A 26835-nucleotide genomic window follows, 5' to 3' on the forward strand; every position below is an offset into this window, starting at 1 on the left:
ATGTTTGCAAGGATGCAGGACAAGGAGTAGTTTGATCCACCAAAGATACTGCATGTCTCCAGATGTCAAATGTAGAATACATCAAATAGCAGCAATCTATAGCACAGAAACACTAAGGTTTTCCTCCTATTTTAAGTTAATCTGAAAGTGAGGGGCTTCATAAGCACACTGCAGTGTCATGTCAAAATTAAAACTATGTCAATATATATATGTTACAGTGGGAGCAGAAAAAGGACTGAGGCCTCATCAGAGCTGAAGTTTACCAGAGAGAGAATTGAATCCTCTTTCTGTTGGTGCACATTTTGGTCCACTTTAAGAGGACTGAGTTCGGTTTGTTTAAAAAGGACTATATGTGAAAACACCCTTAGTTTTAAAGAGAACCTGTTACTAAAGCCTAGGTTACTGTCAGTGGTGGCCTTGTTCTACATCAAGCCTTTGGGTGGCGCCAGAGTCTTCAAATGTTGTTGAGGACATTGAAGCTTGATGCACGTGTCCCTACTGCTGCATTTAGTTCACTTGTATTAAAATGCAAAGCTGATACCTCAAGAAAAATACAATGAGATCTCAAAAAACAACATTTAGTGCAGCGAAAGCCATTATTATTTATACACGTGTTGCAATTGTGTTGAAGTCAAAAGCTGATACTCAGAGGAAAATGCAGGAAGATAGTACATTAGTTTTTTTTAAATATATTTTATTTTCAAATTTTTAAATTTTATATTCAAGTAATATGAAAAACAACAAAGCAAAACGAAAACAACTACAACAGACTAGAAAACACAAAAAGGAAAAAAATCAAATCAACGCAGGAAAAGAGCTGCCAGACCTACATACCTCAGTATTATCAGGATGTCACATAATCTATGTCTTTACATGTGTTTAACGTGTGGTGTGATGTTGTAATCACAGCCAAACTTCAGGAGGGGGGAAAAAAAAAAGGGTAGTTCCCTGACCGGGAATCGAACCCGGGCCGCGGCGGTGAGAGCGCCGAATCCTAACCACTAGACCACCAGGGAGTGACGTTCAAGGAAAAGTTTCCATAGGATTTAAAGCCACGGAAATTAAAGTTCTACAGATTGAACAGCGTAAAGTATAGGCGGAGTGGAGTTTAATGTACAGTGACATCAATGTAATGTTAGCTGGCTCACCTTAATAGACCCGAGAGTTAAAACAGATCATTTTTTTGTCTGTCTAGAAATCATGAGTTTACTCATTTACGAATTACAGTAAACGTACCCTAGCTAGCTAGCTTAATTATGAAGAAAACAACACATTAATGTGACGTTGCTTAACGCATAAAAAACGTACGTATCTATCGATTAACACTTGTGTCAGTTTGTCTCTCGAGACTCAGCCGCTGTCTGATAAGCCTTTGACATTGACGGGTTAACGTTAAAGCCTCTCCAAAGCCTCCTTCTGTCTGATGTCACCGGGTCCAGCAACAAACAACACAACTGCACGTTTCGTGTCCTCGAGCTGCCACAGTCCCCGCCCCGTGCCACCGCAGCACGCACCGAGGCCAGACCCTATAAAAGCCTGTGGTCCTGGCAGAGGAGTCAGTGACAGCAGCGGTGAATTGACCGAGTCGGGTCAATACAGAGAGTTCATCCACAAATGGGCCATTGAAACAACTAGCACCTCTCTTACATCAAGCCATCCGCACCTTACAACCGCATCCGGTGCCAACAACAACATCTCAATCTTTAAGGTAGGTTAAAATACTTTATAAGATTACAAGTTCCTCTGTTTTGTAATTAAAACAAATTTAATGTTTTATCTAACTTTTTTCCAGCACTGGAATATTTTAGTCCTGCTCTGTAGTTATGATACCTGCCTGTTACATCCACAGGTGTCTGTTTATTAATTTTTAATTAACTTCTCTGAAAGGCCACACATGTGCAGCTAACACTAGTTAATCGGTGAAATTGCCTTCTGGCAGTTGTATATAGCCAAGTGTTGTGATTATGTTTATCTAGGCTATGAAGTTCAGACAGGTTTTTTGCCAGCTCCTTGAAATCCCCAAAGCCATCTGCTGCTCACCTGTTGTTAAGCTTTACAGCCTTCAGCCAGTTCTCCAGCCTGTTCAAAATATCCTGCATTTAAGAGCCTGCATTGCAAGTCAAATTTAAAATACATACACAAGTATATAAGTAAATGTTTATTCATGCATAATTTAATATACACATGTTGCTGCACTGTGAATGAATTGAGAAAAAAATGTTATTTGGGGGCTTTTTTTTTGCAGTAGAAAATTCCCTGGCTGAACGCAGTAGTAGGCCTAGTGTCCTCCAAGGAAAGAACACTGGCATGACCTGTAGCTGGTCACACAGCCAGCACGTGGACTAAAGCTACCCACGTTCAGCTGTACATATGGACATATTCTCACACACACCCCTCTGGATATTTGGGTCATGGGGAAACTAGATTCTTGGAAGCAGCTGCTTCTGCTTTATTGCCTTGCAGTGACGGCTTGTAGACGTGCAGGAAGGGAGCACAGAGGGTGTGAATATGTGCAGTTAAAGCTTAGCTGAACTGGTTCTGAGCAACCTGTTGTGAATGCAGTCAGTGTACATGAGCTGTCATACCTGAGTGGCACCTTTGAACTGGGGTGACTGCAGTGCCTTTTTAAGACAAGAGGATATAGTGATAAGTGATAATGATTGTGAGAGCATAACAGCATCCATTTTCTCATTTTATTTCCAATCTAATAACACCTGCTCTTGTCTCTCCTCCAGGCTTCCATTTTCCATCTTTGAGCGGTTTTTCCACCTAAGGTCGGAGAAAATGGCAGCAATTCCATCAAGTGGCTCCCTCATCGCCACCCACGATTACTACAGGAGTGAGTCAGACGTGGCTTATATGCATTTATATTGCATTCATTTCAGTCAGATGGTTTTTCATTCTGCATCTGACGCCAGTATTTTTTATTTCCGTCTGTGATGAGATACACATAGATGAAGTTCTTTCACTAAAAGGGTGCGTCTCTTTATTGCAGGGCGTCTCGGGTCCAACTCCAGCAACAGCTCCTGTGGCAGTGCCGAGTACACTGGGGAGGTCATTCCACACCACCCAGGTATAAAAATAAGGACAAGGTTTTATTTTTCAAAGTGTCTGCATCAAACCAAGTTCCTGTCTAAACTTTATCCTGTTGCTCACAGGACTCCCAAGGCAAGACTCTGGCCACTGGTGGACTTCATTTTTCTTTGCAAAACAGAACCAGCCCGGCATGCAGAACGGATCTGAAAATCAAAAGTGAGTGTTGTAGTATCCAAACACAACCAAATTCAATCACGTGCAGCAAAGTTTGTTTTTCTGGGAAACACTAACCGTCCTTTGTGTTGCAGGAACAGAACCTACACAGTGGCCAACGGTCAGGTGACCTGCATCGCCAGGGAGATGGTTTTGAACAGACAAGTCAGTGAAAACAGTGAAAGTGGAAAGTCTGAAACAATGACCCTTCCACCTGCTTCCTCATAGACTCCAGCCTCTGTAGCATCCCCCCCTCCCCCACCCTCAGCTCACCGTCCATCACATAGTCCATCACTGGAGATGTGACGATGGTGTTTGTTACTTTTTTAGTCAATGATTTTTTCCTTTTTGCATATGTATAGTATGTTTTTATTATGACCAAAAGTGTGGAAAAAACTCAAGTATGTAAAAAGTTTTTCATTGTATTCCTCTTGTGACTTTACACTGAATAATAATAATAAATAAATAAAATGCTTTGAATCAGCATTTACATTGTGTTTTACTGATCACACACATTTTTATAAATATTTTCCTTTTTATTAGGAATCTAAAAGCTCAACAACTCAAAGGAGTATCATGACACAAAAAATCCAGAGGATAGCATTTAAAAGCATCACTACATACACTCCAGTCCTCAAATAAAACAACAAATAACACATACAAGTCACTGCAAAGAAACATATTATGAACCTACTCGTCACCGTTGCAACTCCACGCCAATGTGAACCATCAACCTGCCCCACAACTCCATGATTAAAAAATTGCCCCTGTTTGGCTTTGTTTAAAGCTACAGTGTGTAGGAATTTCTCCCATCTAACGCTGAAATCATATATTGTATTCAAACAGATGGCGCACTCTAGCGCCTCACTGTTTCAAACACGTATTGCAACAACTGTAGCCGCTGTGTACCAAAAAGCTATGATAACACTGACGAAACCATGTCATCCGATACTACATGGAGTATTCATTCAGGCTCCTACACAGACACACGCGACACGAGTTGACAAACCCCCTCCTCGCCATGCTGACTGTGTTTACAACGTAGGACTGTTGGGGTGGATGTAAATTGAAACAAATCAATCACGTCTTGTGTTTTGACAACTGACAAGTGGCTCAACCAAAGACAGTGGATAAACCAAGACGGTCCACTGCGAGTCAGTTTCCTGTATCAGTATCACGTGGGGTTCGCGACCACCACGCCCCTTTAGGAGACTAACAGCAGGTAGGTACTAAGTCCATTGACTTCAGTGGGAGAAATGAACGTGATTACAGATTATGGCCGATTCTTTCGCCCCATAGTCACGGAAGCAGATATTGGACCCATTTATCGCAAGCCACATATCTTCAGAACATTCCGACACCAAAATGGCAAATTTCACACGGACAAATCAGGAGAAAATTTACCTTGTTCAAGACCTGTCTCTGTCGCAACAACACACTCTCGCGAGATCTGGCAACAGATAGCTCCTCTCCGGTGCTGAAATCAGTGCAGTTTCACCAAAGATACTGGATTAAAAAAATATTTTTCTTCCAGTGGATGTCTTAGTTACAACATGATTGAGCTAACTGGAGTAGTTTCATGTCGTATCCGACAACGGGAGGCTTTTAACAGATGACGTCCTGATGTTAGCTTAGCTGCTAGTGTTAGCTGTCCCTGTCAGCTGCAGCCACTGATGCTTTCTAGACATCGTGATTTCCCAAAACTGAATAAATACCACACATAGCAACACAAAACTGCTTTGCTATCTCAATCATGTTGTAACTAAGATATCCGCTGGAAAAAAATATTTTTTCCACGGACCGTTTAATGAGTTATTACCTATTACAGACACCGCTAACGGTTAGCCCAGCTAATCTACGATAACCAAGCGAGGTTGGGGATACTCGTCTTTGATTGGCGGTTCTCCATCGTCTTTGATTGGGCTACGGGGGACAACGCCTACTTAGGAGACCGGAAATGTATACCATTTCATACAATGGGGGTATGTTGTAGGTGGGCCATCTTGTTATAATACAGTATCTTTGGCTCAACCTCACACACCCATAGACTGTATAAAATAAGCGCTAACAGCGGCTAACAGCGGCTAACAGCTAACAGTGGCGCTGGCCTGTGATTGCATTACCATTCTCCCTCAGCAGCTCTCTCTACCTGGGAAAGGCTACCCCGATGTGGGCCTTCGTTTTTTTATAATTCGCCGGTCACGCTGCCTTTTCTATTCCCTTTTGCGCTTTCTTGGCGACAAGGATTCCGTCTCCCATGATGCTGCATATGCATGATCCTGCATTACGCTCAAAGAGTGGGACTTTGTTTCAAATTTGCCAGGGTAGTAGCGAAGCGCCTCTTGCTCCTCTCCTTCGGCTCCTCAGTCACGCAGTGCTGGCCTGGCTCTCAACGAAAACGCCGAAGGCAGTTGCTGTATGTCCCTTGCTGGCGGGTGTATTCTCAAGATGGTGTAATGTAATGGAACCCCACAGACGACTTACCCGCACCTGTACAAACAAATCCGAAATTCTCCTTTTACGAGAATAAGTCAGATTATTGGTGGAGGTAATAGTACACCAGTGATGACATATTTATGAATGCAGACATCAATTTTTGCCAATAAACAACTGAAAATGTTACACAATTTCCCTTTAATAAGCAGGAGCAGATTGTTTCATAGGGAGAGCCCAGAATGGCAAATTAGTGTTGAAATTATGTTAGCTTCCAACCATGTCAGTTTCATACTTCAGGTATTTTGGGCCTGTTTTGTGAATTACATCGAACATATGGTCACATTTTAGTTGTTTAACCAGAGATACTGGATAAAGGAGATACCCCACCGTAGGCTTATCCAATGTTAAGAAAACGGTTACTCTTCCTGTCTCCTATGTGGGCGTGGTTAGCTCTCCCTCCAATCAGAGCCTGTTCTCCCTCACCTTAATTGCATTGCTTTTCTTAAACCTGTGTTTAGTGCCAAATAAAATGGACTGTCTTTCTCCCCAAATGTAAAGACAATTAACCAGTCTCTACCAGTGACAGTTCTCAGCTACAGCTGTGTTCACACTACAAGTGACAATGCAATAGCATGACAAGCTACGTTGTCACAGAGTTGCCATTGAAGCGCTTCTTCATGCAGTTATGTCGTCACAGTGTGTCTACTACTTGCCACAAAGCACCATGACTAAACGTCATCTAAAGTTTGTACTTGGTCATAAAAAAGTTTTTTTCTTTTATGTCTGAGCCCCATTTTAACATCACATTCTGCCACCCCATCGTATCCCTGTGAGCACCACAATGAACATAAAGTTAGCACAGTGTCAGCTAACTAAGCTGAATGATACAGTGCCGCACCCAGAGACAAGAACATATGATTGGTTTAGCTTCACTGCGTCACTGGAGCGCTGAAAAAAGTTGATGCCAGCTCAGCTTTGATTTATAGCGCAACAAGTGTCTGGCATCAGTTTGTAGCTTCATGTCACCAGCCTCCACTGAAAATGACTTGTAGCCTGCGGCTCATCGTGTGAACACAGCATGAGAGTTTCTTGTATTACTCTGGTGTCTCTATCAGATACCAGTAAAGGTAGAGTAATCTGTGCAAAGCACAATTTTAGATGCTGCTGCTGCTGGCATATCAATAACATCATTTAAAAACAACAATGGTCCCAAAACTGAGCCCTGTGGTACCCCACATGACCTCCATACTGTGCAGAGGGCCTCACCAACTTTACACATCTGATTGCCAAGTAGGATTTAAACCAATTTACTGCTCAGTCTTTAAGGCCCATATTTAACAACTTTATGAAGAGAATACCACGATCAACAGTATTAAAAGCCTTCTGTAATACTGCTTAGACTGCTTTCCATTGCCAGTAGCCAGATCCACAAAAAGGGCTCTGCAGTAGGCAAGTATGCCTTTTTTTTTTGTTTTTGTTTTTTTCGTTTTTGTTTTTTAAATTGTTTTATGGTGTGTCACATTCAACATTACACGTTTTTCTTTTTTGTTTTGTTGCATTGCGCTAGTAAAGGGGCTTGAATTAGCGCAGGTGTTGTATTTCCATCACTGAAAAGTTGATCCGAGCTGAAATGAAATAATATCTGTCCTGGGAGTAAATGCTGATTGTAACCTTTCCCATTAAATGCAAAAGCCAGATGTTACTGGATGTTAGTGGGTTTTTGTGCAGTGGGAAAGTGGCTTTAGTCTAACATCACCATACCTGTAAAATTTACTTTCATTCTCTCCATTTTTTTATAATGAAAAATATTGATCCAACATCTGCTTGTAGATTGAGCTATTCTATATTCAGACCGGTACTTAAAAGTAGTTTGAGTTTGAATTTTAGAGGATTTTCCCCCAGTTGGTTATATACCAATCTCTCAAAGAATTTGGGTAGTATGTTTAGGATTAACGCAAGCCCATACTAGCCTGTGTTTTTAATAGACCTCAGCTCTTCAGTGCTATTGTCACCTCTCCACACAGCAGAGCTGCTGTTTTATAACTTTGTCAGGGAACACATTAAGCCTGCTTACCAAACTAATCTGTTTAGCTGTGATATGATTAGCAACAATTAATACATTTGTTAATACAGCTTACATAATGCCTCACCTCTGCTTGAATGTGGGTCAACAACTTCTGGAAAAGTAATGGTTAAAGGCATGTTGTATCCATTGTAATGGTTCGACAATCGTGTAAATTATTTAATAAACCAGCGGCCAAAGTTGGCTGACCCAAATATTTATGCAACACATCTCTAAAAGCAGGTCATTGGCATGTTACCAGTTTCTGTCAGCACCAACTTGCTGCAGAGTTTGCCAGGCATCCTTCCAGAATTACCACACGGAGCACTAATGAAGCAGTCCACCTGCTGCTATTAAATTTTAAAGTTGTGCTTGACTGTTTTAACAGACATTTTCAAAACATCTCAGCACGTTGTAAAAGATTCAGTCTGTTCATGCTACAAATGCTGCAAGGACAGAGCTTTAATGTTCCCCTGCAGTCTGTGTGTGATTTTATCTAAATGCAACATATTGCTTTGAAAGTTTTTGGACAAACGACCGTGCTGCAAGAAATATAGGTGTAAAAAAAATTTAATTCACCAAATGTTACTTTATTTGGAGCAGGTATCCAAAACCAGGGCCACAAATCCCTTGTAAAAAAATTAATTGTATAATTTTCATATAATTTATAATTTTGGACCTTAAAAATATTTTAAGGTACTGCTGACCTGTGAGAAGGATCAATAAATGCACTGGTTCACTGAACTGACTTTTCCCTGAAATGATACGTACGGAACATTTTGCAACGTGAACACTGTCAACTAAGAATAGATGCAACAAAGTCTGGTTACAGTCCAGTTCTGGTTGTAAGATAATCTTTCTGTTCAAACAGGAAAGTCAAATATTTACATAGCTGTATGTGAAGCATTTAGGGCACAATACCAGGACAAATGTTTTGGCATTTAAAAGACCAAAGACATTATTCCTGTCTTCAGACCTCAACTGATTTAAAGAGTGCATGATCTGTCCTGCCTGCCCTCCAAAGCTGCACTATTCCTGGCAGCGTATCAGAGAAGCACTCGGGTCTAAAAATGTCCTGTGATCCTGGCAAAGTACAATCACTCTCGTGTCACTTAACTGACACAGGAGTCTCCCATCATGCAGGTCTTTTTTTATGACCTCAGAGGGTACACCGGGTTTCTCTGTGCAAAGTTCATAGAACACTGTGCAGGACAAATCTCCACACTATTAACATCAAAACAACACAGCTGTTCTGACCAAAAACGGATGAGAAACAACTAACAAGCTTTGTTTCCTGACTGTATGAAATGTTCAAATGTAATATATTTGTGGTTTGCAGAAACAATCCCAATATTTTCTTCTGGAATGGGGCAGTGTTAGTACAAGAACCAATCATTCATTAAAAGGCTGAAATACACTAGAAAGAGCTTCTGTGACGTTTAGCAGGGAAAGAGTTTCAACAATAACTGCTCCAACTCAAAATGTGCTTCTTGCCGGTAGAGCTGTTTGATTCACCTGCTCATAGATTGTTTCTAGGCAAAATTTTTGATGACACATTTTTAACTGTACAATCCACTAGTTGTGGTATACCTCAAGGAAGCTGTCTGGGACCATTATAATTGACTATTTTTTCCAAAGTAGCGACCATTAACTTTAGTAAAAATGTACAAAAAGTTGTATGCTGATGATTCAAAAATGTATATGGCAAAGCCCACTCTTTAGGAACTTGAACGTGAATTGGACAGAGCTGCACTCAGCAGTGGAAATGGTAACAAATAATAATAAGCTACACTTAATAAAACAAAAACTATAAATATGGTATTTGAATCAACACATTAGTTAAAGAGCAGAGCTGAAACTTGAAAGAAAAGGAACTCCACCTGATTTTACACACCAAGGTGTGTTTATAGGACTGGGGGAGAACTACTGCATATGTGAAAAAAAGTTGTGTTAAAGTATCCTTTTAATAATTTTAAGAGCAAAAGAGCCAAATATTTTCTGGTTTTAGCTTCTAAAATGTGATTATTTGATCCATATTTTGTCATACATTGCAGTAAACTAAACATATTTAGGGTTTCAACTATTGTTCAAACAAAACAAGACATTTGTAGCCATTACCTTGAGCTCTAGGAAAATATAATGGGCATTTCACCATATATTGAATCAACTAACAGTCAGATTATTGATTGATAATGAAAACAATAGTTAGTTCCAGTAAATTGTTTGATTAAGTTCCACTTTGTTTGCAAATTCACCTTTAGAGAAGTAAGGGTGAAAATAAGTGCTGATGCTCAGGGAAACTCCATCTTCAGGTTGGAGTCTTTTTTTAAACCCTGATCCGCTTTAATTTATAGTCATTGGAAAATGTTGGCATCCACACACAGATCGCTCCTGCGCATGAATGGCTCAAAGATAAGAATCTGTGGCAAAGGCAATGACTATGACTCAGTGGTGGAGGGAAGTGTCCAACCCCCCAGACACCAGACTTCCACAATGCAGACAGTACGAGTTCATACTGCTCTGATAAGATGAGATGAGAGCAAAGATAATGTGTTATTCTCGGTATGAGCAGACACACACTGTATCATTGTATAAATCCATATGTTTGTCTTTCGAGATAAAGGAATTCAGACTGTGTGCAGGGGCTCAGGTGTCATCCTGCTGCAGGTCTATATTTGACTTACAGCATGCACAGACAGCGTGAGCAGAGCTTCGGTTGGTCCATGTGTCACTGGGGGACTTTCAGTGGTGTCAACACATGGTCTCACTATGATTGATTATCTCCACAGGCCACGCTTGTTTATATGTGTGTTGGATCAAGTTTGAGATTTGATGCTTCACATCCAGGAAAATTGATTCCAAGTGAATCTGATATGAAAGTCAGCTCAGGCCTTCAACCTTTACTGGTAAGGTAATCACAAATAATGCAGGTGCAGCTGCGACTTTAGTTAAGGTTATCCCTTTTTTCCAAGTATATTTATTGACTTTAATTCTTTTTACAAACATTATCAAGCAGCTCTGCACAACCATCAAGAATGAAAACAACAAAGCATTCAGATATGAATACAAAACAACTGTACAGTCCATAGGTGGTGATAGTTAGTCAAGCCCTTGTTTGTCTAAATAAAAATAATGAGTAGAGGTGGGTGAATGTAATTAATACATTTACTCAGATACTGTACATAAGTCATTTGAGGTCCTTCTTGTATATTTTTATTTGATGCTACTCTACAGTTATAATTCACAACATTTCAGAGTGAAATATTGTATTTTATTCCACTGCATGTATTCGGCAGCTGCAGCTGGTAGTAATAATGATCCAATATATCATAATCAATATACTAACAACCCTCACAGGAGCCTTTCTTTTTGCATTTTATTCTCAATAGCCTCCTTTTAAAGGTCCAATGTGTAGGATTTAAGCAGGTTTATACTTGTGCTTTTGTGGCATCTTTGGACAGAAATGCTGTATAATATTCATAATGTTTTTATTAGTTTATTATCACCTGAAAATAAGAATTATTGTGTTTTTGTTACTTCATAATGAGTCATTTCTATGAACATAAAGAGCAGCTCCTCTTCCACAAAGTACGCCATGTTGTTCTACAATAGGCCAGAACATACAACCCACACACTGGCTCCAGACAGGGCCACACGTGTTGTCATGCCACTGTAGCTCTCTTACACACTTGGCACACGGGACAAGTTTATGTTCAAAGTCACCACTAGATGCCACTTAATCCTACACACTACACCACTGTATTACCACAGTGTTGTTTTATTGTTTTACTGTAAGTAAAAGAAATAAATACTTTCTCCACAACTGGTGATAAGAAATGACTGTAAAATTTACTTTCAAAATATGTATTTAAGCAATAATTGTAACTGCATCTGAAATTGTACAGTTGGGAAAAGTTTTAGAAGTATGTAAACAAGAGGAAAAATCAGGTCACTGTTGGTGTGTTTTCACTGTGTGAGAATATTGACTTTGGTCTGCAGAAACCTGGCTGGAACACAGTGTTCACTTTCTCACATGAGAATCTGTTTTTGACAACAGCTGACAACTTTCCCTGACCCAACGTGAGCTGAGCCAAAACTTTGGTTTTCAAGTGCATGACCACCCCCTGGACATAATAACCGAACATGTAATTTTATCTCTAGCAACGCCATGGGGACAAAATGGTTTGATGTGTGATCCAAAACCTGCAAATCGTGCAGTGTTTAGCATGCTAAACTAAGATGATGAACATGGCAATCATTATCCCTGTTAGTCATCAGTACAGTATGTTACCAATGTTTGAATGGTGTGAGCAAAGGACTTTGTGAGACTCTTTGAGAGTTAATAAGTTAAAGTGTAGTCTGAATCACATCACACACGTGCAATGTGTTCAGCCCACGTTCTGTATGACAGTTTCCCCTTTCATTATACCTGCATGTTAAGTGTATTTGTATGGATATGTAGCTTATGTGAGTAGACACACATTTTTATGAATTACTATCTTTATATTCTGTTTTGTAATTAACCTGTGTGGCTCTTTTCCATCCATGTTGTTAAGCTTATGTTATCAGCCTGTAGGCTACATATGAATTCCAAGGAAAGGTGACATGCGGAATGAGGAAGGACACAATTCGTCCCCTTTGTTCTATGTATTTAGCTTTAATCAATAAAAAAACAGGATTTTAGAAATGTTTGCAAATTTATTAAAAAGGAAAAACCTGAAATATCACATTGATGCATGTATTCAGACACAGGTGCCTCTCATTTCTCTTGATCATCTGTCAGGTGTTTCTGCGCCTTGTTTAGAGCCCACCTGTGGTAAATTCAGCTGATTGGAGATGATTTGGAGAAGCACACACCTGTCTATATAAAGGTCTCACAGCTCACAGTTCATGTCAGAACTAAGACAAGCCGTGCGGTCGAAGAACTGCCTGCAGAGCTCAGAGACAGGGTTGTGTTAAGGCAAAGTTCTGGGCAAGGTTTATTTTAGGTTCACAAGAGCACAGAGGCCTCATTGTTCTTTAACTGAAGACACTCAGAAAAACCAGGACTCTTCTCAGAGCCTGGCAATACTGAGCAATCAGAGGAGAAGGGCTGAGGTGACAAAGAACCTGATGGTCACTCTGGCTGAGCAGAAATCCTGTGAGGGTGTGTGAAGAAACTCAGAAAGATAACCATCACCAAACCCTCCACTGATGTGGGCTTGAAGACTCTCTGGTCTGATGAAACCAAGACTGAACAGTGTAGCCTCAATTCTAAGCGTCATGTCTGAAGAAAACCAAGCACCACTCATCACCTGCCTGCACCATCCCGACAGTGAAGCATGATGGTGGCAGCAATCCAGAGTCAATGTGATATTTCTGATTTGTTTTTTCAATAAACTTGCAAACGAAATTCTAAAATCCTGTGTTTGCTTAGTCATTATGGGGTATTAATGTCAACTGATGACAGTAAAAATGACTGAAGCAGAAGGTTGCACCATGATGTTGAAGAGTAAATGGTCTGAATGCGCTGAACCAACTTTTCTCCTGCTGCTTTCTGCTGACCTCTTGTGGCAGTAGTGAGAACTACATTAAAAGTGCAGTGTATAAGTGGCTACTCAAAATGAAAAGTAGTTAAATTACATCTCACAGTAAATGATCACAGTCTTGAGTGTGGAAGCTCATATTGTTACATGAAGGTATAACTGAACTGACACTGAGTAAAGTGTAGGTGGACCAGAGCAGACCCTTACTCACCACAGCCCAAGTTGAGGATGTGTTTTAAGGAGAGGATGAGGAGCAGTTGTTGAGGTGTAATCAGGAAAATGCTCAACTTTTGTGGAAATTCATAGGCCTAGTATTCGACTGCAGACATCCTGGTTGCAAACCAGAGGTGATTTTAGTCAAACAGCAAGGGATTATTGCTGAATGACAACCATGGCCATTAAGTTGTGACATTGTGCCATACAGTATATGTATGCGTGGAAGGGTTACTGGACAAGCCTACTGGGCTCAGGGTCTCAGATTGCCAGGGGCCCCTCTGACCTTCACCTGCAAAATATTCCTCAAATAAAGAAATAAAAAGACCAAAAGGAAATACAGAACAACCACAAAGAGACAAAAAAAGACCAACAAGAAAGGCAACACAACGACAAAGACACAAAAGGACCAAAAATAAATAAATAAAACCTGCAAAGAGACACAAATAAAAAAGAAACCACAAAGACACACAAAAAGATTAAAAAAGTAATGCAAAACAACTGCAAACGGAGACAGAAAGATAAAAAGGTAATGCAAAAAACACAAAGAGAGACAAAGACCAGCAATAAATGCAAAACAACCACAAACCACAAACGCAAGAACAGACACAAAATGACCAAAAATAAATTTAAAAAAAACTACAAGACACACAAAAGATTTAAAAAGTAATGCAAAACAACCCCAAACAGACAAAGACCAAAAAGAAATGCAACACAACCACAAAAAGACAAAAAGGAAATACAAAAAAAAAACCACGAAGAGACACAGAGACTAAAACGAAATAGCCTACACACATGAACAGAGACATAAGAAGACCAAATAAAAAAAGAAACCACAAAGAGACGCAAAGACTAAACAAATGCAAACAGAAACAAAAAAAAACAAAAAAGAAATGCAACACAAGAACAGAGACACTAAAAGAAACAAAAATAAAAACAAAAAGAAATCCCTGGGAGACACAAAGATTTAAAAAATGATGCAAAACAGCCACAAACAGACAAAAAAGACCAAAAAGAAACACAAAAAAACCCACAAGGAGACACAGCATGACTACAAAGAGACAAAGTGAGCATGAAGAGACTGAAACAACCACCAGGAAACACAAAATGGCTACACATAATTACTACAAAGAGACACAGACAAAAAACACAACCACAAAGAGATGCAAACATCATCAAAAAGAAAAAGGGGCAAAACCACCACTGTCTGTGTTTCTTGTTTCTTGTTCCTGCATGTGTGTGAGTGGTGGTGGGGCCTTTTGATGAGCCCAGAGGCCCGTTGTGTCATAATCCGTCCTTGATTATATGGCAGAAGATGTCATGAAAATATGTAGAAATATGAATATGTAGTTTCTGATTAACTACATTACCCAAAGTAGTTAACTACTGCTAACTGAGATTTTAATGTGATTAAACTACCACTCAGATACTACAAAATGTAGTTAAACTAGTGATAAACTACATGTAGTGAACTACTCCCCAACACTGTTTGTGTATTAAGAACTTCACTCAATAAAAACCATAAATATGAGCCGAAAATGTTTTTGACACAGAAATAAAAGACAAAAGCAAACAACAGGCGAGGTCTCAGTTAGATAGCTCATCGCACTATTTTATTCAATTACTGACATCTCAGGAGAAGAGGAGAGCTTTGCAGCTCTGCTGTTGGTAAACCACTGGTGTTTTTTTTTTTTGTTTGTTTTTTCATTTTTTATTTCATAGCGTTGATGCAACACTGAAAAAGCGCTATTTCCAAACAAACACAGGTCCCTCATCAGTGATATGTAAGAGGCAGAGAGAATCTCACCTGGACAGTTTTGCATGAAACATACAAATGAAACAGGTTCAACCTTTTCTTTTGTCTTTTTGTTTCACATAGAATAATAAATATCCATACCTATAAACACTCCAAAAAAAAAAAGAAAGAAAGAAACGAAAATTAAAATATTAAGTCACAGATACTGGAAAAAAGCTCCACTTTTAAATCACAATGATAAATGTACAAAACAATAGACATCTCATATAAATGTTAATGGTTTTTTTTCGTTAAGAGATTTAAATCTCATTTCAGAAGAAATCAGTGGATAAAAACTAAACTTGGAGAATCAGTATTTCCTGAGGTTTATGGGTTCCCCTTAAAAAGGCCAGGAGAGGGGAATGGCTTTTATGTTACCGAGGAGATATTACAACAGGTCAAAGTGTACCTTTCAGGGTACCAGTCGTGTTAAGGACAAGGAGTTTTCCCTGACAATACGGCCGGGATATTAAAAGATTCTGAGCACTTAACGTGGAATAATAAATGTACCTACACCCCACCGATCTCCATTTAGGCCACAATAGTTTTCTAAAACAGTTGATTGAAGTTGATCCTTAATAAATCTTTGCTGGTCCACTTTGAGAAGTTGTGAAGCTCCCTTTTTTACTTAAGATTTACTTTCTTTTTTTTTTTCTTTTTTGTAAATGCTGGAAGCCACCACAACACCGAGCCGACCACAACCAGCTGTCACGGCACACTTCATGACCGTGTGACCAAATAGTCAAAGAGGTCACGTCTGCACTTTGATGCAATGAAACAACAGAAGGAAAAATATCTGGGCAAATGTACACAGATTCGGGGGAATAGGTGCGGAAAAAGAAACTATAGCCTGAATAAAACGCAAAAGTATTCTGAAAAACTGTACATGTAAACATCACACTTTCACTGAGTCCAAAACCAGAGGGGAGGAAATACAAAGCTTCACACAGGTTTACAGTACAACCTCCTGCACAGAGCTACAGTCTCTTATCAGTGCAGGAGAGGCAACAATTGAAATAATATAAATAACAATAGAAGTAATACAGACCACCACCAAATGATAAGTTAAAACAAGCAAGGGCTAAAACCACTTTGATTTTTTTTTTTAAACAGTGCTGTACCCACAGAAAAAAAGGTTTAAAACATCTTTATCACTCTTTGTACAGCTATACAGTACATTTATCTGACCACTTTAGCAATCCACAAGCTACCAGGGCATTTTAATCAACACCAATAGATTACATTGTCCAGTCAATACAAAGAGAAAATCCATTGGGCGTTATTAGAAAAAAACAAAACAACAACATGACAACAAGTGGTTGTCGTTGATCACAGTTAACTCCAGCACAAATGTTGCTCAGCGTAGACTTTAAGACAGTTTACAGATCTGCAAGCTAATGTTTGGTTGGTCGGTTGAAAAATGGGACGACGTGGCATCACTGAGTTCGACGTGAAGTGTAGAGGATCTGCTATGGCTGCAGTTAACAAACGAGCAGGTTGGAGGAGACGAGGAAGACATGTGTGAGGACTCAGGTCCCACGTACATCTATGATTACGTCTGTTTGAGTCCAGAGGGGTGTTTCATCAAACAGTCAAAGCAGGCTTATTCCAAACCGTCATTCTGTTTCATGAAGGAGGTTCAATTAGACCTACGTTACCATGGAGGCTTCAGACCAGCCTGGTTCAGGTGTCAGCTTGAGCAGAGTTACAGCGTCAGACTGAAACATGCCGTTCTCTCAAAGCTTCCTACCTGAAGGCTCCTCCTTACTGCTGCGCTGTGAGCAGGAGTCTGTTTGCACCGCATTAAAAATGTAGGTCGCAGAAACGGGATGCACTTAATGACACAATTAAAATGTGACCTAATATCTTTTGTTTTTCAATGAGTCGGTAAGTGTGCTTCTAAATGCACTGCAACTAAATTAAAGATGTTGCATCTCTTGCACAAATCAAGTACGTTGTGATCTCATCCCTACACGTCATATTTTGATACCAAGGGTCACTATAATGATGCAGGGGGCAGTGTTTTGTATCGTGACACAGAAGGAGTCGGTTGATCTCGATGCAGAGGGGGTCGGCAGTTAGGTTTAGGCAACAAAACTACTTGGTTAGGCTTAGGAGAAGACTGTGGTTGATGACAGTCACATCAGTCAGCTCGCAAGACTAGCAACTAATGTGACAAAATAGCTCAACACTGACTTTTAGTTTTACACAGGACACCAACACCAGTCTTCCGGGTCAAAGTCCTGTGCTTGTTGGACGCGTCTCCCTACATGGACTTTTGTGCTCTTCATACGGCATCCATTGCTCTGAATATCTAAAAGCCCAGACACACCAAACCAGCGTCAAAGAACTAGTGGCAAAAAGTGGCACCAGAACACAGCGCAAAGACTACAGCCAGTGGCCAACTAGCAAGTATATTCTGCGCATGTGTGAGAGGAAATGATACCAGATTCAGGACACTGGTTAGCCAGTTAGCACATTAAAATTCGATGTCGCAAGAACAGTATATTTACTGTCCACCAGTGAGCATTAAAAACAGTTGCAAACTGTTTCTGCTAGAGAGCTCAGTGGCTAAAAACATAATCTTACCTAATAATCTTAGCTGTTTGTTTGCCTTCCTCACTTTCGTTTCTCCTGTCGTGCACTGAACTGAACTGCCAATCAGAGTGATTTGACTCAGCGATGGGCTCCACCATCTCAGATGTCGATTGAACATGCTGGATTGGCCCAAAAAAAAAAAAAAAAAAGGCCAAGAAGTACCAACAGTGCCGGACACACCTCAAAACTAGGGTGAAAGATGTTCACCGATGGCCAATGCCAACGAACAACCAAACGCTGGCTTGGTGTGTCAGGGCCCTAATAGCGACGCAAATGGGTTTACATTGGAGTTGGCTGAACAGACTAGAGCAGTGGTTCCCAACTGATCCAGCAATGGATCCAGATTTCTCTTTAGTTATCAGTTCAAGGTCCACACAGTTTAATATATTCAACATCAGACTTGCATTTGGCCGTGACACTGAGCTAGTTTGCCGTCTCTATTAAGTAACTGTCTGTTATTCCCTCACTCTACTGTGCCAGAAATTTATTGTACTTTAAAATACAGTGTGTTCTTTGCAAACTTGACACATTTGTGAATCACTCCTGGCCCATTTGGAATGGACCCGTGTCCCACTTTTGGACCACTAAACACAAATTGGGAACCACTGCACTAGAGGGTGCCCCCAGCACCATTATGTAGTCTGCTGTTTGGTGCTGAGCAGGAAATGTACGGTGTGTTTTTGGAGATTTTTTCACTGAGAACAGCCGCCTGCTGTAGGCCTAGTTGAGAACGACTCTGATGCTGTGTCAATATAAAGACTCCAGTAGATGCAAATTCCCGCCGGTCAGTGCAAATAACATGGAATACACAAATTAAGCAGCACAAATTAAGCGTGTGGCACCATATGCTTATTTGTGAGAGCTGAAAAATCAGGGACCAATTTGTGCCGTGATAGCTAATCGGTATTGAGATCCTCCAAGGACGTATGACGCAGAGGACGTACCAGCAGAAGTTCATGCATTGATTCAGCGATTTCATGCACGTATGACGCAAGTTATTCGCGTAAATGAAGCGAGTCAACACAAAATATTCTAGTGTTCAAACTTGCGTGAGTAATGTGACGCAAAAATTCGCAACACATTTGATATGAATACGACATGAGAGCAGCAATAATGAACCAAAACAGTTAAGTTGCAGGCTAAACAGTGAGACAAAACTCACTATGAAGCTCTGTAAAGCTGAGCGGAGCAGCAGATTCAGGTGACGGACCCCTCTGATCGTCATTAAAGTAACCAGATTTGGCTCCAAACCAGCTTCATGAAACAGATTCATCCTGGTTCTGTGTGTTTGGCTGATTCAAGACAGACTTTTCAACGTGAGACCTGCTTTTCTGAGAAACACCCCTCTGTGATGAGTTCACTCTGAGCTCCAGTAAAGCTTTCAGACAGGAGCTGTTTGATTTTCTTTTTGAAAGTAATCAATAAAGCAGATTGAGCTCTGCTTCTGTCCTTTGTTATAATCACTTCTCAGTATGTTCCAAATGAGGTAAAGACACACAAATCACTGCGTCATGTTACCTTAATCCTGAGCTATAAAGTGCTTCCAAACTTGCAATAGATAAAAGAATTTAAACGTGAATGTGATGCAGCCCAATCGTGACATAGAAATAAAAATGTAAAATGGTCAGTATGTAAATCCAACTCTAGAGCGGCCTGGTGGTGGTGAGGAATAGACTGATTCATGATAAATAACTGATAAATTTGATCTGTGATAAATACAGAAATATATCTCTCTAAACTTTGACAAATCATCAATAAGGTGCGAGCCGCTTTCTCGGCTGCTCGAAGAGTCATTGTCCTTGTTTGGAATGTTTCAGCCTACTGAATTAAATCTTTCACAGATTGATGTCGTACAAACTGGGTCACTCCACTTATACACCAACAGAAAAAAATCAACATACTGTCAATAACAACACTTACGCCATCAACAACAACACAAAGGAATAAAAACACACACATACACACACTTACACCACATGTTTTTGTGCCGAGTGACTCACCATTAAAAGTGTCTGTTGTGAGACTGTGCTCTAGATCTGCTTTGAGTACTCTTGTGTGCCCTCAGACCACACATACACACACACATACACATACACACACGCGCACACACACACACACACACACACACCAACACACACCATAGCAGAAAACTGGGAGAGTAAACTGTGATGTGATTACATCTTTTTCAAAGATTGTCTCTTGCTTCTTTTCAGACAGTGTGTTTTCAGACATGAGATCGATGATGGAGATGAGAGAGAGTTTGACACAGCTGAGGTCAGAGGGGATGAGACAGACGGACAGACGGACGGAGTTTCTTTTGTCTGAGCAGCCCACACACACACTCACACTGCATCCAGTGAAGCCACATGGATGTTAGGGTTACACCGATGCATGTGAGCTCAATGTGCTCCTTTTTTAACTTAAAAAAATACTCACAGGACGATTCCTTCACAAAACAACCCTAAAAAAACTCACTTTAAATTAAAACAAGACGTGCAACATTAAGTCTCATTGTTCTGCCAGGTCCCATTTCCTCTTTATCACTACGGATGACTGATCCCGATACATGAAAGTGCCTCAGTTATGAGGTTAGCGATAAAGATCAGTATTCACAACAAACAACAACATTGAAATTGGCTACAATGCTGCATGGGATATCATTTCTTTTTTTTCTTTCTTTTTTTTTTACAACTCGACAGTTACAGCGGGAGGAGATTGTGGTAACGTACTCCGCCTTTTTGCCTTAGAACACCTCAGCACGTCTGACAGAGTCATTTCAGTAAGCGCACCGTTACTGATTATCTTCAATATTGCACCTTGTTCCTCTTTTCCAGTAGAACTGGTTATAAACCAAGAGTCTAAACAATATATTAATCTCCTTTTTTTTTTTTTTTTTAAATCCCTGACAGGTGTCTGCGACCTCAATTTGCATACCCAGGCTTCTTAAAAGCCGCCTTTCCTTTTAAGTCATGAGAAATTGCCTGTGATAGAAATATTCATAATAAAATAACTGAAAATAAAGTCACATTGGGTAATGAGTCTTTGTCTCTCAGTGACCACATGCCAAAGACCCCGTCTACACGTGTACAGGTATTAATGAACTCATATTTTCCTCCACGTTTTGGCCTCTCGTCCACACGCAAACTGAGTTTTAGAGTTTTTGGTTTTCCTCCTTAGGAAAACAGAATAGGGTTTGGCTTTTTGATCTTGCGGGACACACACCACTCTCCCAGGTGAAGGTCAGTGTTTGTTGGACCCATCCACCATCCCTCCCACCTGCCCTACTTGGATTTTTGTCGTGTTAACTTTCATTCGTGTCCCGCCACATTTCCCCCCGACGCTGCCGAGCACAGTTAAACTAACAGCAACAGGCAGTGTATCATGCTGATGTTAAAGGACGGCTTTTTCATCAGTGTCTGACACTGCAAGTCACTGCCTGAGTGCCAAATTTTGACGACTTCGAAGTGAGACCGGGTTGAACAAACACACTGATGCTGAAACAGCTCGACACTGTCATTAAACACATTAACTGTTAGGTAGCATTAGCTGTGTGATGCTAACAGTTAGCCCTGTCACTGTGTCCTGGACTTCGCGCTGCCTAGGGCGACTGATTGGTTTAGAGAAACGAAATCAAGCCAGCGAGCGTGATCATATGGTAATATGGTGATTCCAAAACTTCTCCAAGTGCTGACAAAGCACTGTGGAGATAGGTCAGGCTTTGCTAAACTATTTTACACTTAAACTTAATATTGGCTGCACCCCTTCACAGAGAAACGGCGGCATTTGCTGCATCCACTGTTTTTCCGGTCCACCTCAGCGCCTATTCTTTAAAATTCACCAGATTGTTGTCGATGAGTATTGGAAGGAAAACTTTGGCTTGTCCAGAGCTTCACTCGTATGTTTGAGTGAGCTCCATCCTCCTTAAATTAAACACACATCAACAGTCATGAGATCCCCAGTAGGTGTTTTGAAAAAGGTAACGTCTGCCTGTACACTTTGCTGCCTATGAGGAGAGGCTGCTGAAGACAGCTAACGCCGGCGAGCAGTTGGAGTCGTTTTTGCGTTCTAGTGTGGACAAAGATTTTGTAAAACCAAGGTTGTGTGGACAGACATATTTGAAAGGAGGGGAATAATATCAGTTTTCAAAAACATCTGTACACATGTACACGGGGCTGCAGACTCTGGAAACCACTCCAACAGAGCAGGACCGAGGTATCGTTTTGACGGATCTGCTGGTCAAACCTTTCAGGTGAAAACTGTCAAACACTGTCCTGATTTTTTTTTTTTTAACCTTTCTCTACATTGTTTTTTTTTGTGTATATGTAAGTCAGCACATCCTTCAGTAGCTGTTGAGGTTAACAGGTCAGTGGATTTAGCAGCGATTTATCTACTTCCAGAAAGCACAGAAGTGAATTTGGAGAGTTATGGTTTAGAAATGACTCGAATCAGACGACCCAATCAGATCATGCCACTGTACAGCATATTTTACAATTTGTGTAAAAATAGACACAAGGTAATGACACTAAATCACTGCTATTTAACCGTTAATTTGTCCAAACATCTGCATAAACGAGCCAATGTGGCATTCTGGTCACAGCTAATTTAAGGTAGTGGTACTCCCCTGTGCACCAATGCAGATAATTCTTTCACATAGATCATCGCTTCCTGAGACGAATGGAGGTTGAAGTGGTAAAATGAACTGAATGGGATGAATGGCTACAGATAACAGGGCACTAAGGTCAAAGTGAACCAAATGCATAAATAAACATTTTCAGCCTGTGATATGTTCTGGCCCGTCCAAATACAGAAACATGTGGGACTAAGTGACGGTACCTACAGGACCCACTGTGTGTGCTGCAGCATCACTTGTGTACCTTTGTGTCTTTGTATGAACGTCTGCCCAGATGTGTGTGACTGAGGGCGACAGAGATGGACAGGCTGGGAGAGGGTTTTGGCTCGGACTCAGTTCTGCTGCAGGATCAGGTTTTCCAGCTCGTCTGCAGAGCGGAGCAGGAAGGCGGCGGACTCTCGGTATCCCGCAATGAGCTGCCGCACCGCCGTAACCTCCGGAGGGCTGAGCTGGGCTGAAGCTCCGCCGCCGCCGCCACCCTGACCGTGACTGTTGGAGCTGGAGGAGGTGGAGTTTGGGCCGACTGACTTCATGCTCAGATCTGTGGGACCTGCGGACACAATCATGATGCTTCAATAAAGACAGACAATACAGGAGGAACACCAGGAGATGTGAAAAAGGGCCTGAAATAGGGTTGTAAAGGGCTGATCAATTTCTGGAAAACTTTCCAGGGAAGAAGCTCAGGAATATTGGAAATGGAAAAAAAAAATACGAATTGGACCTTTTTTAATAGTGAACTTATTTGGGGGAGAAGTACATATAAATGTACGTAGTCATTTGATTAAAAGTATGTCAAGGGTTGGCTCAGAAATTTGGGGAATTTTGAAGAAAAAAACATTTAAATTTCCAACTTGGAACTTCAATAGTGAACTTATTTAGGGTGGAAATATGTGTAAAAATGCTAAGTTATATGGCATGTTTTTCTTTTTAAAAATGTGCTTATGGTTGGTAAGTTACGCTCTAAAATTTGGGAAAAACAGTTTTTAATTTTAAGTCATTTTTCAATATATACTTTTTTACTTTTCAATATCTACCCTTAAATTATATATTTATTTATTTATCTATTTTTATTTTTTAAAAGCACATTTTACATTAGTTGCACAAAGTGTTGTACCATCAAAAAAGTAGCAAAAACTAAAATAACATAAATTTTTTTTTTTTTTAAAATGGTTATCTTATTCATACACATAAAATCCAAGTCTGACAGAGGAAAAAAAAAGAATTCAAATTCATTTCTTGAGGGTTTTTTGGAAGATGGATCTAAGGAAATGTTTTTTGTTTTTTTTTTCAGTATAATGTTGAATAAGTCTACTCATTTTTTAAACTTAAACTCCACTAGATTGTTGTTGTTGTTTTTCCATTTCTATTAGATGGGTTTATAATTATGTCTGCTTATAATATGGTAACAGGTTTGCCTCTATGACCAGGGGCGGAGCAGAGGGGGGGCCTCTGGGGCTCCAGCCCTGAAGGTTTTTCTGAAAAGCCCTAAATCTGTGCTGTTCCCTAAAGAAATCTAATATAATTGAGTCAATGTTCTTCTGTTGGCCCAACAGTCAGCTCAGACCAGTGAAGACCACATGATTTGGCATTACTGCTGACACTTGATTTGCAGTCAGAGCAACCCAGATTATTATAGCATGGATTTGTCTGCTTAACATTAATCTTTGAACTATATTCTAGCACAGTATAACAAAAATAGCTAATCGTCTAGACTCATTGCTCCCTGCAGATATGTTTACATGAGATATCAGGGAGTGATGATTCAATATTTCCCTCCTTAGCTGGAGCCTGCAGGTGGGTGCAGGGGTGGAGGTGAGGCTGACAGAGCGAGCAGCAGTACTAATGCAGGGCAGCAGCCACATTAACAAGGCAGAGGGAGAGCTGGGAAGACTTTGCAGCTTAAATAGACCGCCACATTTGGAGGGTGTGTTTTGTGGATGACACATGGAAAGTGACGTATGATGTGTGTGTATGAATCAGTGCAGCTCGAGTTGACTGTCTGAACTAGCTCGCAGGGGTCACTCCATTAATGCTGTTGACACCAAAGTCCTACCCTACCTCCCTACCTATGTTATATAACTTAAAAATAGTAACATCAGATATTCTTTGCCTCTTTAAGCTGCAGGAGTGAAAATTAGTCATCCACTACATTTGTTGTGTTTTGGGTTAAGAGTTGCAGAACAGTTAGATACAAAATGGGATGTAGGCCCACGGGATGATTTTTTTCTTTGGGTACTATCATGTTTTCCCCAAATGATACACAGATTTTAAGGTATTCTACTGTATCATCTCAAGGGGCCTGAAAAATAGTGCAATTAGCTGCTGTAAATGGGGAAATCTCCCCAGGGGCCCAGATCTTCTACATTTGGGTTGAGCCCTGAATGTTTCAGGATCTGCCCCTGTGTATGACAACAATATACTCCCTATATTTCTATTTTATTCCTGTTGATTTATCATTTGTTCCCATATAAGAATTGCTGTTACTATGAGTGTGTTTACCTGGACATGAGTAACCTGTTCATGATCGGGTTTTTGGAGTGTCACGTTCATGTGTTTGAGCATGTTAACAGCATATTCTGTTTATGAGTAACCTGAATATGCTAGCAGACGTACTCTAAAAGTAACCAAGATGTATACAGGGAATATGAATAACTTGATTTCTTTATACTTATGTAAACACCATAAACCGAAAATGATCCTAGATGGGATAAGCCCCATAAATGGGTCATTCATGTCCATGTAATCACACTCTATGTCAGGACTAAACAACCTGGAACTAGCTAAATAAACGTCCGCACACATAGTTCGGCATCTGATGATGATGATGCTATAGCAGAAGTTAGGGGATCACTGAAGTCAGTGTGGTACATCATCTGGTAGAATTTAGCACCAATCATCCTGAAGATGTTGAGATATTCTACTGAAATAGATTTTAGATAGATGGTGGTGTTAAAGGAAAAGTCTCAGGGTCACCGTGGTCATTAGGATTTGTCATCTTGGTACCATGAATGTCTGAACAAAACAATATGGCCGCACATTCAATAGCTGCTGTTATAACAGCCAACATACTAACATAGTCGTTCCTACAGCTATGTACTAGCATGGCTAAAATTATCCAGCAAATAATTTTTCTGAGAAGTATTTTAGGTAATCCACCAGCGTCCATTCTATTCACCAGTACTGTTTTAAGGTGGACACTCATGTTAAGGTGAAGAGTTAAATGAACCAACTCTTTAATAACAGGAGCTGAATATTCTTCTCTGAGTGTCATTATTTGGTTGCTATAATCTCCTCACCGTTGGTTTGTGCAGCTCCAGAGTTCTGCTGGTTGCTGCTGACCGTGCCGTATCCCCGCAGGTTGTAGTTGAGGCCTCCGTTGGTGTAGAGCTGGTCTTGGGCAAAAGCTGCGCTGGAGATGGTGAACCCTGACGGCGCCACAGAAGCCGGGTCCCTCGAGTTGGACTTGTCAGCAGAGGCAGGTTCATCCTGTGAGAAATCAAACGTCTTCAGTTTTGGGGAGAATACTGCAGTTTATTTGTGCCGTTTGGCGTTAATGATGCATAGCCATCCTAGCACATTTCCAAAATCCCTGCTGGGCAAATTCACATACACCAACTGCCAAGACATTTACCGCTTGGTAGACATCGAGCCGCATCCTCTTGGCAGCATTTCGGGTTTCGTTCTCGCAGGCAGCGGCAAGGATGTTCTCAGCCATGGCAGAGGTGAGGTGAGGAGGTGTAGGTCGTATCTGGCGGGAGGGGGCAGCGAGATTTTAGCACATTATGGATGCGAAATTCTGGATTCACTGAGATTTGTTATATTGGCTAAATATGGACGACATTTTGACTTAGGGCACTTTGTACCTCAAAGCCGCCCTTCTTCATGCGGCGGCAGGATTTGAGGTAGGTGCGGATGCGCTTGCGGGAGCGCTCCTGGAACTCTGGGAACTGGCGGCTACAGGACTCAATGATGGCCTGGATCTTCTCCTTGGGCTGTTTGGAGATGGGCACCATGCGGTCCAGATTTTCATCCACGAACAGACGCACAAACATCTGACAGAGACAGAGCGAGAGGGGGGAGGGGAGAGAGGGGATGTAGAGCAGAAAAATGGGAGTGGGGGTGCCGGGTAGAGAGCGAGGGGGAGAGGGGTGTGAGAGTCGAAACAAAAGAGAGGGAAGGGAAGGCAGGGGATGGGGGAGCATCAGATTTAGAGAGGGAGAGGAGAAGATAAAGAGGGAGGGGGAGGTGATGAAAACAGGAGCGATGGAAATGGAATCATTGCTCATATTCAGGACAGGATTTCTACTGTTTGCTCATTCACTCATGG

The 26835-nt window shown here is 40.8% G+C and overlaps 2 protein-coding genes and 1 non-coding gene across 3 annotated transcripts in view; 1 reads left to right on the plus strand and 2 right to left on the minus strand.

The window, feature by feature from the left end:
• Positions 1-944: 944 nt before the first annotated feature.
• trnae-cuc (transfer RNA glutamic acid (anticodon CUC)) lies at positions 945-1016 on the minus strand. The gene has a single exon. It is a non-coding gene; the product is annotated as a tRNA-Glu (tRNA).
• Positions 1017-1549: 533 nt separating this feature from the next.
• ppdpfa (pancreatic progenitor cell differentiation and proliferation factor a) lies at positions 1550-3735 on the plus strand. Its single transcript, XM_049581227.1, has 5 exons — positions 1550-1708; positions 2736-2839; positions 2996-3073; positions 3159-3252; positions 3345-3735. Exons 2-5 carry the CDS (start codon positions 2785-2787, stop codon positions 3475-3477), a joined length of 360 nt encoding a protein of 119 aa, XP_049437184.1. The 5' UTR covers positions 1550-1708; positions 2736-2784; the 3' UTR covers positions 3478-3735.
• An 11391-nt stretch (positions 3736-15126) lies between these two features.
• nol4la (nucleolar protein 4-like a) overlaps positions 15127-26835 on the minus strand; it is a 37168-nt gene continuing 25459 nt past the window's right edge. The window contains exons 8-11 of the mRNA XM_049581203.1: positions 26372-26560; positions 26140-26256; positions 25805-25994; positions 15127-23058 (exon numbers count right to left, since the gene is read on the minus strand). Coding sequence (XP_049437160.1) covers positions 22841-23058; positions 25805-25994; positions 26140-26256; positions 26372-26560 — 714 coding nt within the window. The 3' untranslated portion in view covers positions 15127-22840. The remainder of the gene's footprint in view (positions 23059-25804; positions 25995-26139; positions 26257-26371; positions 26561-26835) is intronic.

Source organism: Epinephelus fuscoguttatus, linkage group LG7 (genome assembly GCF_011397635.1).
Source record: "Epinephelus fuscoguttatus linkage group LG7, E.fuscoguttatus.final_Chr_v1".
NCBI classification, from domain to species: Eukaryota; Metazoa; Chordata; class Actinopteri; order Perciformes; family Serranidae; genus Epinephelus; species Epinephelus fuscoguttatus.

What these genes read in the sequence shown, in the direction of transcription:
- ppdpfa (XM_049581227.1), top strand. Translation starts at nt 2,785, where the DNA reads ATGGCAGCAATTCCATCAAGTGGCTCCCTCATCGCCACCCACGATTAC. An exon ending in CACCCACGATTACTACAGGA is followed by an intron (nt 2,840 to 2,995) that starts GTGAGTCAGACG and finishes TCTTTATTGCAG; the next exon opens with GGCGTCTCGGGTCCAACTCC. An exon ending in GGTCATTCCACACCACCCAG is followed by an intron (nt 3,074 to 3,158) that starts GTATAAAAATAA and finishes TGTTGCTCACAG; the next exon opens with GACTCCCAAGGCAAGACTCT.